Source organism: Trichosurus vulpecula, chromosome 2 (genome assembly GCF_011100635.1).
Source record: "Trichosurus vulpecula isolate mTriVul1 chromosome 2, mTriVul1.pri, whole genome shotgun sequence".
Classification (NCBI taxonomy): Eukaryota; Metazoa; Chordata; class Mammalia; order Diprotodontia; family Phalangeridae; genus Trichosurus; species Trichosurus vulpecula.
In genome coordinates, this window is record NC_050574.1 from 147,798,336 (window position 1) to 147,816,081 (window position 17,746).

The 17,746-nt window shown below is 38.6% G+C and overlaps 1 protein-coding gene across 1 annotated transcript in view; it reads right to left on the bottom strand.

Annotated features, from left to right (window-relative positions):
- Positions 1 to 17,746, bottom strand: part of ARHGAP42 (Rho GTPase activating protein 42) — a 428,597-nt gene that overhangs the window by 17,549 nt on the left and 393,302 nt on the right. The window contains exons 19-22 of the mRNA XM_036743492.1: positions 16,033 to 16,177; positions 13,328 to 13,708; positions 12,803 to 12,959; positions 10,517 to 10,579 (exon numbers count right to left, since the gene is read on the bottom strand). Coding sequence (XP_036599387.1) covers positions 10,517 to 10,579; positions 12,803 to 12,959; positions 13,328 to 13,708; positions 16,033 to 16,177 — 746 coding nt within the window. The remainder of the gene's footprint in view (positions 1 to 10,516; positions 10,580 to 12,802; positions 12,960 to 13,327; positions 13,709 to 16,032; positions 16,178 to 17,746) is intronic.

The window sequence follows — 17,746 nt, forward strand, 5'->3', positions numbered from 1 at the left end:
AGAGGTGGGATGGTGAGAAGAATGGAAGATGACAGTGACATTAACCTAGGGGGATAGTGGTAATGCCATCAGAAATAGAGAGGTGGAGAGGAGAAATGGTTCTAGGGAAGGAATATAATTAATTCATAATTAATTAATTATATATGCTATATTACACAATTATAAATATAACTGAATTACCATTAATTATTATAATTGTATAATATAGCATATATAGTTAATATATTAATTAATGCATAAATTAATATTGATATATTTTATATATTTACTTGCATTACATATTTATATATTGGCAAATTGAGTTTGAGGTTTTGATGGGATGCCTGCACGGATATGTCCAGCAGGAAGTAGAGGTGGTGGACTGGAACTCGAGAGAGATTAGGTTAGATCTATAGGTTTGGCAGTATTTTCATAGAAGTGATAATTGAAGCCATTGAATTTGAATGTAAACTGAGAAAAGATGGCCAAGAATGGTGCCTTTGGGGATACCTATTCTAAGGAGGCAAGATGATATGGAACCAATGAAAGAGACAAAGAAAGACTGTCATATAAGTAGGAATATCAAGAGAAAGCTGTGTCATGGAAGCTAAGGAATGTTCATGGATTTGGAGCTAAAGGGGAACTCAGGAGGTTACCTAGTTCAACAATCATATAATCCCTCTTTCTTTAAAATACCTGAAGATGGTTAAGAAACTTGGATGGTCAAGCAACAAAAGTAAAGTACAACACAGTGATACGCTCAAAATATTTAATAAATGGACTATAGGAAGGCATTCAGGAGATAGGTTAGATATCTAAGGGAGATTTACAGGACAGGAATAGAACAAGATAAGAAGCCACGAATAGTTTGTAGTTTATACTCATGCAGGAAGTATACATATCAATGTATACTTTGGTACTGAAGTACCAAAGTATGTAATTAGGAGATAAAAGCACATTTAAAGCAAATCATAGAAATTAAAGGTTAGAAAGGGTCTCACAGGTCATCCAGTCCTACCTTCACATTTTCCACAATGAAATATGATGCCCAAAGTGGTTAAGTGGGATGTCCAATATTTATAGTTGTGGAACAAAAAACCCAGAATTTAGGTCTCCTCTAATTTTCAGTCCAGTATTCTTTCTCTCACATAGCTGGTTGTTTAAAGTCACATTTATCATAATAATCTCCATTATATTATAATCTTATGATTGACTGTATGAATAGAGCAGATATTTTCTTAAAGTTTTTGTCTCATTTCTATGATTATTCTATATCCCATTTGTAGACACCCAGTTTTCCAGTTAGTGCAACCTAACAAAATGTCGCCATCTGGTGGGGATCTAAATTGAAGGCCAAGATTCCCCCCCCAAACTGTTAAGAATTTCAAATAGAGTCATCACAGATATTTCATATTTAAAGGTAAATCTGGATTCCCATACTCAGGTCTAGAATCAAGCTCTTCCATAATTTTATTTGTGATGCTTGCCTTGCTCCATAGAGCAAGTCAAATGCAGAGGATGAGGAAGGATATCTGCAAAACTTTTATATAGGTTGACAAAACAATTTAACACAACTGACTACACAGAAAAAATTTATAGTCATGGCCAAGTGAAGATTAAGGAATGTAACATTAGTGGACAGATGGAAATGGATTATGTCGCAAAACAAACATAAGACAGTAACACAACACTTATACTTGGGCTACTTATTTTGCAATCTCAAATATCCACAACATAGCCAAGGACCTAGCAAGAAATTTTAAGGAAGTGACCGTGGCAAAAACAAATGAAATAAAGTCTATGCAACAGATTTGTGTACTTTAATCAGAGAAGAATTCCTCAGGCTCTGACCTACTACCTATTCATTCTTATTTAGTTACTACTATAATTCAACTGGGTTTCTCTGAGGTTCCAAACCACATATGAGAAACAGCAAATTAACAGGAAGAACAGGGTCATAACAGGCTTCTAGTGGTAGAAGCAATGACAGCAAGAAAAAAAAGTGATGAACAGCTTAACAATAAAGGAAAAGACAAAAAATCATAAAAAGTGGAGACAAGAACTCAAAAAGATTAGTCATCTAAGCCAGCGAGTACAAGGAAAACCAGCAAAAACTCAGGAGGTTATCACTTTAATAATGGCATACTCTAATAAGTGATGTTAATAAAGATGACTCTGAATTAACAAGAAAGTTTTAAAATGTTTTATATCATGTTTAAGTATGCAATAATCTTTAGAAAAAAATTTTTTTCATAAAAAGAATGACATGTTACATACATACATATAGGTAGACGTAGACACACACACACACACACACACACACACACACACGGAACTGAAAGAGAAAATGTTCTAGTTATCAGGTAAATTCACTTCTATGGAATACCTCATTGCCCACTGATCATGGACAGATGTGTATCTCTCCATTTCAATCACAATATTGTTGTGCTTGCTGTTGTTTTTCAGTGGTATCCAACTTTTCTAATCTCCACTGTCTCTCAAAGTCTGTCCAAGTTCATGTTCATTGTTTCCATGACGCTATCCATCTGGTCTTATGTCATCCCCTTTTCCTTTTGCCTTCAATCTTTCCTAACATCAGGGTCTTTTCCAATCAGTCCCATCTTCTTTCTCATTATGCAATTAAAGTATTTAAGCTTCAGCTTTGGTATCTGACTTTCCAGTGAATAGCTTGAATTAATTTAAGTACTGACTGATTCGACCTCCTTACTGTGCAAGGGACTTTCAAAAAGTCTTCAGCACCACAATTTGAGAGTGTCAGTTCTGCAACATTCAACTTTCCTTATAGGCCAACTCTCACAGATATACATGGCTACTGGAAAAACCATAGCCTTGACTACATGGACCTTTGTTGGCAGGGTAATGATGGCTTTTTAGTATGCTGTCCAGATTTGCCATAGCTTTCCTTGCAAGGAGCAAGCATCTTTTAATTCCATGGATGCAGTCACCATTTGCAGTAATTATTGAGCCCAAGAATACAAATTCTGACATTGCTTCCATTTCTTCCCCCTCTATTTCCTGAGAAGTGATAAGAGTAGTTGTCAAGATCTTTGTTTTTTCAAGCAACCTTTGACAATCTTCACTTCCATCCTCATCAGGAGGCTTTTTAGGGGTGGAGTCAAGATGGCAACATGAAAACAAGGACTCGCTTGAGCTCTCCCCCAAATCCCTCCAGACACCTGTAAAAATGACTCTAGACAAATTCTAGAGCTACAGAACCCACAAAATGACAGGGTGAAATAAGTCTCCTGCCCAAGATGGCCTGGATGATTGCTGGGAGTGGAGTGCAGCCCAGCCTGGGCCATGCCGGAAGAGACCAGGTTGGAGTAGCTTGGGCAGAGTGGGCCTCAGGGCACTGAATTACTGGCAGCTGTGGCAGTTTCCAGACTTCTCAACTCACAAATGCCAAAGACAACTTAGCAGGTCAGTGGGAAAACTGTTGGACCTAGGTGAGAGAAGTGCATTGTCCAGCCCCAGGCATGGGGAGGTGGAGATGGCTGCAGTTGCTGAAGCTGCATCCAGAGATCCAGGCCCACAGACAGTGGGGGGAAGCAAGCAGCTGATCAGAGTGGGAGTGCAGACATCTCTTTGCTGGTGCTGAGGCAGGGTTCTCTTGCTTTGCGCTGCTGAGATCTGGATTGCAATCCTGGTTGAAGGTTCTTGGGGGAGGGGGAGAGCTGGTGTGGCAGAGCTTGTGGTGGGTGTGGAGAGGGAGTCCTTACACAGCAGAAAGGAGTGCTTGCACTCACAGACCAGAGCACAGGCCAGAAGAGGAGTATCATACTGCCTCAGAATAGAAGTAGCTCTGAAAACATCAGTGCAAAACCCCTGAAGCTTGGGACAAAGCACTCTCCACTCTTGAAGCAGTCATACCCTGCCAAAGAGCTTAAAAGTCAAGTAATTGGCTGGGAAAATGAGCAGGCAGCTTAAAAGGACTCAGACTATGGAATCTTTCTTTGGTGACAAAGAAGATCAAAACATATAGCCAGAAGAAGTGAACAAAGTCAAAGAGCCTACATCAAAAGACTCCAAGAAAAATATGTAGCTCTCAGGCCATGGAAGAGCTCAAAAACCATTTGGAAAAGCAAGTAAGAGAAGTAGAGGAAAAATTGGGAAGAGAAATAAGAGTGATGCAAGAAAATCATGAAAAACAAGTCAACAACTTACTAAGGGAGATCCAAAAAATACTGAAGAAAATAACACCATGAAAACCGACTAACCCAAATGGCAAAAGTGCTCAAAAAAGCCAATGAGGAGAAGAATGCCTTTAAAAACAGAATTAGCCAAATGGAAAAGGAGGTCCAAAGGACCAATGAAGAAAATACTACCTTAAAAATTAGAATGGGGAGGCGGAGCCAAGATGGCAGCTGCAAAGCAGGGACTAGCATGAGCTCCCCGCCAAGTCCCTCCAAAAACCTATAAAAAATGGTTCTGAACCAATTCTAGAACTGCAGAACCCACAAAACAGCAAAGGGAAGCAGGGCTCCATCCCAGGACAACCTGGATGGTCTCTGGGTGAGGTCTATCCCACACAGAGCTGGGAGCTGGGAGCCGAGCAGAGCCCAGCATGAGTGGCGCGGATCACCCAGATCAGGAGCCAGGCGGAGCGGGCCCTAGCACCCTGAATCAGTGAGCTGCGGCAGTTACCAGACTTCTCAACCCACAAACACCAAAGACAACAGAGAAGGTTAGTGGGAAAAGCTGCGGGAGTGGAAGGAGTTCGCAGTTCGGCCACCGCCCCAGGGCAGTGGAGGTGGGGCAGCTACAGCTGCAGTTGCTTCCAGCCCCAGGCCCACCTGGTGGGAGGAATTAAGTGGCAGATCAGAGCAGGAGTGCACAGCCTGCTGAAGATCTAAGCCCAGTCCAGGTTGGGGGTTCTTGGGGAAGGAGGAGTGCTGGTGTGGCAGAGCTGGCACATCCCCCCCAAACGTGGAACATAGAACTCTTTAGTCTACAAGCAGTCATACCCCACTGAAAAACTCAAGGGTCAAAGTTAGTTGGTTGGGAATATGGCCAGGCAGGGAAAATACACCCAGATTCAGTATCAGACTTTGGATTCTTTCTTTGGTAACAAAGACCAAAACATACAGACAGAAGAAGTTAACAAAGTCAAAGAGCCTACAACAGAAGCCTCCAAGAAAAACATGAACTGGTCCCAGGCCATGGAAGAGCTCAAAAAGGATTTGGAAAAGCAAGTTAGAGAAGTAGAGGAAAGATTGGGAAGAGAAATGAGAAGGATGCGAGAAAACCATGAAAAACAAGTCAATGACTTGCTAAAGGAGACCCAAAAAAATACTGAAAAATACACTGAAGAAAACAACACCTTAAAAAATAGACTAACTCAAATGTCAAAAGAGCTCCAAAAAGCCAATGAGGAGAAGAATGCCTTGAAAGGCAGAATTAGCAAAATGGAAAAGGAGGTCCAACGGACCACTGAAAAAAATACTACCTTAAAAATGAGATTGGAGCAACTGAAAGCTAGTGACTTTAGGAGAAATCAAGATATTATAAAACAGAACCAAAGGAATGAAAAAATGGAAGACAATGTGAAATATCTCATTGGAAAAACCACTGACCTAGAAAATAGATCCAGGAGAGATAATTTAAAAATTATTGGACTACTTGAAAGCCATGATTGAAACAAGAGCCTAGATATCATCTTTCAAGAAATTATCAAGGAGAACTGCCCTGATATTCTAGAGCCACAGGGCAAAATAGAAATTGAAAGAATCCATCGATCGCCTCCTCAAATAGATCCCCAAAAGAAATCTCCCAGGAATATTGTCGCCAAATTCCAGAGCTCTCAGATCAAGGAGAAAAGACTGCAAGCAGCCAGAAAGAAACAATTTGAGTATTGTGGAAACACAATTAGAATAACCCAAGATCTAGCAGCTTCTACATTAAGAGATCGAAGGGCTTGGAATGCAATATTCCGGAGGTCAGTGGAGCTAGGATTAAAACCTAGAATCACCTACCCAGCAAAACTGAGTATCATGCTCCAAGGCAAAATATGGATTTTCAATAAAATAGAGGGCTTTCAAGCTATCTCAGTGAAAAGACCAGAGCTGAATAGAAAATTTGACTTTCAAACACACGAATCAAGAGAAGCATGAAAAGGTAATCAAGAAAAAGAACAAGAAAAAGAAATTGCAAGGGACTTACTAAAGTTGAAGTGTTTTGTTTACATTCCTAAACGGAAACATGACGTGTATGATTCATGAGACCCTCAGTATTAGGGTAGCTTAAGGGAATATGCATATATATATATATATATATATATATATATATATATATATATATATATATGTGTGTGTGTGTGTTTATGTGTGTGTGTGTGTGTATATATACATATATATGTTTATGTATGTGTGTGTATATATATATATATATAAGTGAATGTGTATGTATGTATATATGTATGTGTGTATATATATACAGAGGGAGAGAGAGCGGACACAGGGTGAGTTAAAGATGAAGGGAAGATATCTAAAAGAAATAAAATCAAATTAAGGGATGAGAGAGGAACATATTGAGTGAAGGAGATAGGGAGAGAGAGAATGGGGTAGATTATCTCACATAAAGGTGGCAAGAGGAAGCAGTTCCGTGGGAGGAGGGGAGAGGGCAGGTGAGGGGGGAATGAGTGAAACTTGCTCTCATCAAATTTGGCCTGAGGAGGGAATACCATACATACTCAATTGGGTATCTTACCCCACAGGAAAGAAGAAGGAAGAAGATAAAAAAAAAGGGGGGGGACGATGGAGGGGAGGGCAGATGGGGGTAGAGGTAATCAAAAACAAACACTTTGGAAAGGGGACAGGGTCAAGGGAGAAAATTCAATAAAGGGGGATGGGTTGGGAAGGAGCAAAATATAGTTAGTCTTTCACAACCTAAGTATTGTGGAAGGGTTATACATAATGATACACATGTGGCCTATGTTGAATTGCTTGACTTCTTAGGGAGGGTGGGTGGGAAGGGAAGAGGGGAGAGAATTTCGAACTCAAAGTTTTAAAAACAGATGTTCAAAAACAAAAAAAAAAGTTTTTGCATGCAACTAGAAAATAAAGATACACAGGCAATGGGGCGTAGAAATTTATCTTGCCCTACAAGAAAGGAAGGGAAAAGGGGATGGGAGGGGAGTGGGGTGACAGAAGGGAGGACTGACTGGGGAACAGGGCAACCAGAATATACGCCATCTTGTAGTGGGAGGGAGGGTAGAAATGGGGAGAAAATTTGTAATTCAAACTCTTGTGAAAATCAATGCTGAAAACTAAATATGTTAAATAAATTTTTTTAAAAAATTAGAATGGAGCAAGTGGAAGCTAGTGACTTTATGAGAAATCAAGAAATTATAAAACAGAACCAAAAGAATGAAAAAATGGAAGGCAATGTGAAATAACTCATTGAAAAAACCACTGACCTGGAGAATAGATCCAGGAGAGATAATTTAAAAATTATTGGACTACCTGAAAGTCATGATCAAAAAAAGAGCCTAGATATCATCTTTCAAGAAATTATCAAGGAAAACTGCCCTGATATTCTACAAACAGAGGCTAAAATAGAAATTGAAAAAAATCTACCGATCACCTCTCGAAAAAGATCACAAAAAGAAAACTTCTAGGAATATTGTAGCCAAACTCCAGGGTGCCCAGGTAAAGGATAAAATATTGCAAGCAGCCAGAAAGAAACAATTTGAGTACTGTGGAAACACAATCAGGATAACACAAGATCTAGCAGCTTCTACATGAAGGGATCGAAGGGCCTGGAATATGATATTCTGGAGGTTGAAAGGACCTAGGACTGAAACCAAGAATCACCCACCCAGCAAAACTGAGTATAATACTTCAGAGCAAAATATGGACTTTCAATAGAATAGTTGGCTTTCAAGCTTCCTTGATGAAAAGACCAGAGCTGAATAGAAAATTTGACTTTCAAAAACAAGAATCAAGAGAAGCATGAAAATGTAAACAGCAAGGAGAAATCATAAGGGACTTACTCAAGTTGAACCATTTTGTTTACATTCCTACATGGAAAGATGATATTTGTAACTCATGAGACCTTTCTCAGTATTAGGGTAGTAGAAAGGAATATACATATATATATATGTATATTCCTTTCTATATATATAGACAGCAGGCACCGGGTAAGTTGAATATGAAGGGATGATATCTAAAAAAATAAAATTAAGGGGTAAGAGAGGAATATATTGGGAGAAGGAGAAAGGGAGAGATAGAATGGAGTAAATTGTCTCACATAAAAATGGCAAGAAAAAGCTGTTGTAATGGAAGGGAAGAGGAGGTAGGTGAAAGGAATGAGTGAATCTTGCTCTCATCTGATTTGGCTTAAAAACGGAATAACATACACACTCAATTGGGCATTTTGCCCTACAGGAAAGTGGGGGGAAGGGGATAAGGGGAGGGCAGATTGGAGGAGGAAGTAGTCAAAAGCAAACACTTTTGAAAAGGGATAGGGTTAAAGGGGAAAACTGAATAAAGGGGAACAGGATAGGATGGAGGGAAATGTAGTTAGTCTTTCACAACATGACTATTATTGAAGTGTTTTGCATAATGACACATGGATAACCCATATTGGTGGGGAGGGAAGAAGGCAGAGAATTTGGAGCTCAAAGTTCTAAAAACAAATGTTAAAATTTTTTTAAAAGATAGAATACTTTTTTTAACCACATTATTTTCAAAAACTGTGTGCATGGATATACATAACATTTCTTAATAAATAATACTGCATCATTTTTCAAGTGGAAAAAAAGCACAGGTTTTGTATGTGGGAAAATGAGTAAATATTAACTGTACAGTAGGTGCAAGGGAAAAATATGAAATAAGCCTGAAAAGGTAGGATGGCACCAGATTATAGAGGGCCTTGAATTTCAAACCGAGTTTGAATGTATTCAGAAAAGAATGAGGAACCACTGTTTGAATGGAAGAATAACAATGAAATCTGTTCACAAAGATTAGTGATATGAAGCCTCATGAAGGATGGATTAAAGGGAGAAAATAGTAAGCAAAAAGACCAATTACAAAGCTACTACAACTGTCACATAGGTGGTAATGAGGGCACTTACTAGGGTGATAGCAGTGGAAATAGAATAGAGAAGAGAGCAAAGGACAGAACTTTTAAGAATATCTACTTTAAGGGTGTAGGAGAGAAAGAACATACATCAAAGTGCTTTATGGCAGAGATGTTGTCTTGGATGCTCTATTTTAGAATGTATGATTTGAACATAAAGGTTAGAGTCACTATCATTGTAATTACTTTTATAAAGAATCAATTAATTTTTTGTTTCAAAATTAATAGCAAATAAAAATGTGATTTTGATTATTTTTTGCTATTAAAAAAAGAGGCTTTTTAATTCCTCTTCTCTTTCTGCCATCAGAGTTGAATTGTTATTTATCCTAGCAACCTTAATTCCAGCTTTTGATTCATCTAGTCTGTCATTTCTCCTGATGTTCTCTGCATATAAGTTAAATAAATAAGGTGAAAATATACAGCTTTGTTGTACTCCTTTTGTGATCTTAAACCAATAAATTGTTCCATGTTTGGTTCTAATTGTTGCTTCTTGGCTCAAATACAGGTTCCTCAATAAACAAGTAAGATGATCTGGTACTCTCATCTTTCTGAGACCTTGCCACATTTGTTGTAAACTACATAGTCAAAGGCTTTAGTGTACTCAATGAAGCAGAAATAGATATTTTTCTAGAACTCCCTTGCTTTCTCCATCATCCAGCAAATGTTGGCAATTTGGTCTCTAGTTCCTCTGCCTCTTTGAAAACTAAAGTGCTTTTCTAGAAATTCGCAGTTCACATACTGCTGAAGCCTAGCTTGCAGAATCTCAAGCACAACATTGCTAGTGTGTGAAATGAGTGCAATTATCCAGTAATTTGAACATTTCTTGATATTGCCCTTCTTTAGGGCAAGCACTCTATTACATAGCATTTATTAAGTGCCTAATATATGACAGGCTCTGTGCTAAGTGCTAGGGATATAAAGAAAGAACAAAACACAGTCCCTGCCCTCCAGGAGCTCAGGTTCTAATGAGAAAAAAATCATGGAAACTACTCTATGTGCATACAAGATATATAACATGTAAATGGAAAGTAATCTCAGAGGGAAGGCACCAGAACTGGAAGACACCAAAGGCTTCTTGCAGGAAGTAGGATTTGAGCTGAATCTTGACAGAAGCCAGGGAAGTAAAGATGAGGAGGAGAGCATTCGAGGCATGGGGACAGTCACTGAAAAGGAAAGGAATCAAGATATGGAATGTCATGTAGGATGAACACCAAGAAGGCCAATGTTTTAAATACTGGAAGTGTAGAAAGCAGTCAGGTTGTGCCTGAGGAACAAAAAACTAACTAGAAATGACTTAATTTTTCCACAATAAATTCGCTGAACTATCTAAGCACAAATACTGGAGGAAGAGCAGTTAAGCGAATGGTTGTTAATAATCTCAGCAAATCAGCATTGCTAAAGTTCTTAATTAATATAATATTATATTTAGAGAACTTACCGTCCAGCAGAAACCTGCTTAAGTGAACCAGCACTTTCAAACAGCTGGGCTTTAGCTGCCACTCTGAAAATGAAGCAAAAACACAGGTTTTAAATTGGCTTTTTAAAGAGCCCTTTTACTATCTGTTCAAGAAATCATTCAAGATCATCATAAGTTTCTGTTGCACCATTCAAAAAAAATTGTTGTGAATACAAAAATATGAACGGAGTAGCATGAACCTCAAATGAAACAGTGCTATAAATGAGAAGCATATTGCTAACCACAAACAACATTTTTAGTCCAATGTATGTGATGAACACTGGGTTGCTATAAACCACTTGCTTCTTTTTAAAAAATAATTTATTTTCAATTTATGGAATAAAACAAGCATTTCCCTAACACAGTAAAATAAAAAAAGATGATTACACATGAAACTACAAATCTACTATGCACAACTTATTATTCCTTTCAAATATACAACAAAATTATCATATAAATTCCTTTTCCCTCCCTTTTTCCTTTTTCTTCTTCTCTCCTCCCTGCCATAGAGATGGCTACCATTAGACACAAATAGGTGTGTATATGTATGTATGTATGTGTATATATAATATGTAAAATTATTCTATACATACTTGTATTTATCAGTTCTTTCTCTGGATGCAGATAGTATCTTTCTTCATATAGCCTTTGTGCTTAATTTGGGTATTTATAATAGTCAAAATAACTTATTCGCTCAAAGTCATTCTTAAAACAATATTGCTATTACTATATACAATGTTCTCTTGGTTCTGCTCATTTTGCTCATCATTATTTCATGCCTGTCTTTCCATGTTTTTCTAACATGAATGAGTTAGTCATTTCTTATAGCACGGTAGTATTCCATTACAACATACCACAATCTGTTTAGCCATTCTCCAACTGATGGGCATCCTGGCAATTTCCAGTTCTTTACTACCACAAGGAGAGTTGCTGTATACATTTTAGAACATACAGGTTCTCTTCCTTTCTCCCTAATCATCTTTAGAAATAGAACAAGTAGTGGTATTGCTTGGTCAAAGGGTATAGGTAGTTTAATAATTCTTTGGGCACAATTCCAGATTGCTACTCCAAAATGGTTGATCAGTTCACAATTCAAACAACAATGAATTAGAGTCCTAATTTTTCCACATCCCCTCCAACATTTGTCCCTTCCCCCTACTATCAACATAGTCAATATGGTAAGTGTAAAATGATATCACAAGGTTGTTTGTATTTGTACCTGGGCAAGAAAATATGGGTAAACGAGCAAAATGAAATATGGTCCTGATTATTACACTGGTGTGTGTGGGGGAGGGGAAGTGGCAGAGGTACGTGGCCCAGGGAAGATGGTACTGTACGGCTCAGAGTGGGGTGAGCTGGTCATGGCTGCTATGGTACCTTACAGTGGAAAGGGAGAGAACAAGCCTTTGTTAAGTGTCTATTAATGTGCTCCTGTGCTAAGTGCTTTACAAATATTATCTCATATGATCCTTAAAACAACCCTGGGAGGAAAGTACTATTATGATCCCTCACTTGAGAAAACTAAGGCAGATAGGGTTATATAGCTAGCAAGTATCTAAGGTTGGATTTGAACTCAGATATTTCTGACTCCAGTCTCAGTACTCTAACCACTGCACCATCTAGCTATCTCTGGGGGATAAAGATAGTAGAGAAAGGGATGGTGGTGGGAGTTGGTTTTAAATAATAAACAGTTTATGCCATTCTTTTCAGGTGAGAGTCAGCAACTTAAACCATGAGAAGACATTACATTAAATGCGAACCAGTATCAGAGTGTCCTACTGAACTGTGTTGGTTGTGTATTAATCTACCTGAATTTATACCTTTCTCCTAAGGAACTCAAAGTGTTTCACTACATGGTCTTATATCCTCTAATCGTAACCTAACCTTCAGGATATTATTACCCAAATTTACATTCATAATATTGATTCTAAATTAATCTCTATGATTTTGTCAGCCTGAGAACCAATGCAGATCACAACCCATCTATCACTCAAAGGCTACTAACCCAGGCAGTCCTTATTCCAAGTCCAGAACTCTACCTGCTGCACCAAAGTAATTTTTAATCCTAAACCAGCTTCCAAAATAGTCTTGTGAGGGGACATAGATCACCCTATCGCTCTATAGCAGATCACAAGAAGAGAGGGAAACTTGCCCAAGTTCACTCAGATTTCAAGGTTTCTTAGAGTTCTTGCTAACCTAATTATGCTACATAGTATTAAAATGAAGATAAAAAAATTAAAAATGAATTCCAAGATTCTTATCACTTACACTGAACCAGGTCGCTGATAGCCATTGCTTGATGTAGTGTCTAACCTCAATCTCCTGCACATTTTTGGAGGAAGGTCAGGATTTGGTGGTGCTCTTGGTGTCTCTTTGGAATCTATGGAAGTTAAGCTTTGAATGGATCCACTGTAGCTTTTGTTTCCTATAACGAAAACCCCCAAAACCATAAAGACAAAATAAAGCTAGTATCACAGTGCATGTTCATTACAAAAAAAAGGGGATGTTTTTCTTTGCACCAAAACGGAAATATACAGAACGTTCAGTGCACAGGAGATCACCCTCAGGGAGATCACAAACTACAGCAATTTTTAAAATGGCATCACTCACCATGACAGAGAAATTTAGAAAGATTCACAATGTAAAGGAGTTCTTATAAATCCAAGTACAATGAGCAAAGTTAATAGGCATCATTAGTCCCTTATTTCTTAGCTTTTCCCCTTGTTTAATCATGTTGAATAATCCAGCAACTGATAATGTGACCCAGAAAAGTGTAAGTTTTGCATTGCTTACCTTCAGTTGCAGGGATTGATCTGAGGGAGGAAGCTGCAGATCTCTTCAGTCCTGATAGTCCATAAGGCCCCTTTTGGACCAGATCTATTGGTGGGGAAACATTGCCTGGGCTAGTGACTGATGCAACACTCTGACAGTCAGACTCCACATCTGTTTTGGATGCATCTTCTTTAGAACTTGATTCTGGACTGGTAGTCCAGAGACCTGAGCTTTTCTGTCCATTGGAAGGTGGTGGAGATGCAATCCAGGGGATGCCTACAGATTTTTCCCGTGGCTGGGAAGAAGCCGACTTAGTAGTGCTATTTTGTTCTGATGAGTGAGAGGACAGTGATTCTATGCTACCCATAGGTGTACTATCTGGGCTGCTGCTGTATGAATCACCTGTGGTGGGGGGAAAGAAAATGGAGAGCTTTCTGTTAATAATAGCACTACATAAAGCTTTACATTCTCTCCCTGGTTTATGACCATTGCAGTAACTAAATTTCAAGGCCTAGAGCTGTTATTGATAGTTCTTCTCAATACAAAAAGGATGTTTTAAAATGTGGAATGGGTGGTTGCATTTCCTCCATGACATATATATGTAAATGTATGTGTGTATACATATACATATAAATATGTGTATATATACACACATACAAACACATACATACACCTTTTCAAGCATTTATGGACCATAAGACCAAAGTAAGATCAAAATTTGTCCCTGACAGCAGGACCCCAGAGTAATGGAACAATGGGAAAAGAGTTTCATTGATGACTGAATAGAGAGGCAAAAGGATGGATTAATGACATCTTTTGTTGTTGTTGTTGTTGTGTCTCCTTTGTCCCCCTGCCATTCCTGAAGGTGTTATTAAGATATGATACAACTGAATCCATTTCATTTAATGGCACTATTAGCCATCAGCCGGCAAATTCAAAGCTGTACCAACTTCACAAAGGGCAAATTCATTTTCTGTAGCTAACAATTCTGCAACACAAAAGCTATTTTACTGGAGTTTTCTTTTATGTTACAGGAAGATATGATAAAAACTGAAGTCCTGAGAGTATTTTGTCTGAATTTCTCCCCTTTCATCTATCACACCATACACTGAATCATACTTTTATGTGTATGTGTTGTATATTTCTCCATTTTCTCCCCTACACTATTCTCCCCCTCACCCATGAATAGCATGGGTCATATTTACTTGTCTCCTTAACACCTAGCAGTATCTTAAATACAGCAAGTACTTAATAAACATCTGTTGAATCCTTTTAAATTATTGAGTGTGTCTATAATTGACATAGGGAGCTCCAGGTATGTATAGAATACATACTCCACTGATGCATACCAGCAATGCTTGTAATGCATCATCTTAAGAAAGTTGTCTGAGGGCACTGAGAGCTTCAATGACTTGCCCATAGTCATACAGAGGGTCTATTTCATATGCAGGACTTAAACGTACATCTTGGTTCCAAGTACGTCCTTCTGTCCTCTGCACTTTGCTACCTTTTCATAATAACAACTACTCATATTTAAATAGCACCTTTTCTTATTGTTCAGTCATTTTCAGTCCCGTCCAACTTTTTGTGATCACATTTAGGGTTTTCTCGGCAAAAATACTGAAGTGATTTGCCATTTCCTTCTCCAGCTTATTTTACAGATAAGGAACTGAGGCAAAAAGAGTTAAGAGACTTGCCCAGGGTCACACAGCTAGTAAGTGAAGCCATATCTGAACTCAGGAAGATGAGTCCTCCTAACTTCAGGTCCAGGACTCTATCTACTGAACCACCTAGCTGCCCAAAATGGCACTTTAAGTTTTGCACAGTGTAAATCCTCGCAGGTTTGTGTGAGGAAAGTCCTTTGCAAACCTTAAGGAACTATAGAAACGTAAGTAGTTATTATGATCCTTATTTTACAGATGAAGAAACAGACTCAGAATGATTCAGTCACTGGTCTATTGTCTCATAATAAGTGCCTGATGTGGAACTCAAGGCCAAATGTCTTGACTCCTAGTTCCATTGAGCCACACTGGCAATTCCATAAAACTAGCAAATCTAGCAGCTGGGGGTTAGAGGGAGAGGGGCATGAAACAAAGATTAAAATGAAATGAGAACAGCCCGTCCTTCTCCAATGGTTTGGTTTCTTTTGTACTACATATCACTGGCTAAAGCCATCTTTTGAAATCAGCTTGGGGCTTGCCTCAGTATACGAAGGTATTCGGGGTGTGTGTCTGTGTCTGTGTCTGTGTCTCTGTACGTGTGTGTGTGTGTGTGTGTGTGTGTGTGTGTGTGTGTGTGTGTTTAAGCATTTTATGATACCCAAGAGATGAGCCTTTAAGAACATAATGTAAAAAGAGGAAGGAAAATGACTGCTTCAGTCAGACTCACTTTGGCTTTCTTCGCAGCCACTTCTGCACCAGGACAAAACCTACTGCAGAGAAAGCACCCAATGTACTTAATCACAGCTTCAGAAGAAAGAGTATTGAGAAGAATGGTTGCTTTTTTTTTTTTCCTTTTGCAGTGGTAATGAATTTGGTCTAATATGCTTGTCCCTGGCACCTAGATACTACATGCTGACCGGGACTTTATAAATGTAGAATAGGAGAGAGTCTAAGAGTTGGCAAGAACATTTTCTCTCTCACTAATCACCAACAGGAGAGTCATAGAGCCAGGAAAGAATAGGCTAGAAAAGTAGAAAACATTTTGAAAGGTCATGCCACACTTACTATCTGGTTCTGCCAGGCATGGGGTATATCTCCCCTTCGGCTTCCTTGAGCCTGTCGAGAGGCAAATGGCTCTTGTCCTTCTAGACCCTGACCGGGACTGAGGTTGAGGAAGAGGAATATTTGGGTCTGGCGCAGTATGGAATATCTATATGGAAGAAAAATAAATGCAGGTTCAACAGATATGCAATCTTAAAATAAACTTGAACACTTTCATTAAGACCAGTTATTAATATAATTGAATACTCCCTAAATTCACTATGAGGTAATGGATGGATTCCTAGACTTGGAATCAGGAAAAGCTGGAATCGAAAGCTGCCTGGGACACCCTTAGCTGTGCAACTTAACAGCAAGTCCCTTAACTTTTAAGAGCCTCAGGCCCTCATCTATAAAATGACAGTAATAACAACCGTAATAGTACTCACTTCACAGAGTTAATGGGAAACACAAATGAGGCACTTAGCAAACTTCAAAGTCTTATGTCAGTGTCAGTTAATATTATTATATGCTAATGCCCTAGTGCGCTAGTACCTTGTAAGGTAGAAAAAAATGTTCCCTTGGTGCTGATCATTACATCTGCCCCAGCCCTCCATCTGACTTCTGAGTTTTGGGGTTGCTGTTTGCTTTTATCTCTTAACTGTTAACTTTGGAGGATTTTCAAATACATACATACATACATACATACATATGTGTGTGTGTGTGTGTGTGTGTGTGTGTGTGTAAAGAAACACACATATACACACAATATTCTCTAGTAATTCTGGAAATGATCACAATTTGGTATATTTTATCCTTTGACCTATATTGATATAAGTGACAAAATAACCCACAGGTTCTATTTTACCCTTCCAGGACTAGAAGGGATCAGTGCTATACAATCCAAAAGGAAAAAGAACATTCTGGGCCACTTTCTATATTCCGCAGGTTTAAGGACCCTTTGGGGAAGGTCCTTGCTTTTTGGCTATACTGCAGATGGAAACAGTACAGGCCACATGTATTTTTTTTTTGTATAGGAACAGTAATGATTACAGCTTACATTTATGTAATGTTTTATGGCAAACTGATATCATACAGTTGTAACACTTATGTAACACAACAGTTCTGTATGGTCATAGTGCAAGTACCATCATCCCCAAGTGACAGATGAGTAAATTGTGGCTTGAAGAGAAGAACTGACTGATATAGAGTTAACAAGTACAGGAGCTTGGGCTCAGACCGAAGTCTCTGACCCAAGTCAGTGTTCCTTCCACTACACAGTGCTTCTTCTCACGGTAAAAACATGTCATTATATAATAATATTAAGAAAAGCCACTGATTATATATATAAAATTTACATACTGTATACATGGATTTTTTTTTCATTTCAGCCTCACAACAACCATATGCGGTAGGTATCATTATCATCATCATCATCATCATCATCATCAACATCATTGTCACCACGGTCTTTTGCCTCTTTTTGTAGCCACACACTGCTAGAGGTGGGATCTGAACCCAGGGCTTCCTGACACTAGCTCCAGCACTCTAACTACCCCACCATGCTCCCTTTACATTCTGGATTATAGGATCATAGATTTAGGGGAGGAAGTGTCATGGATGTTATCCATTTCAATCTCTGAATTTTACAGATGAGGAAACTGAAACCAAAATATGTGGAGTAACTTGCCCAAGGTCACCCAGCAGAGTCAGAATTTACACACACCGGGGCAGAAAGCAG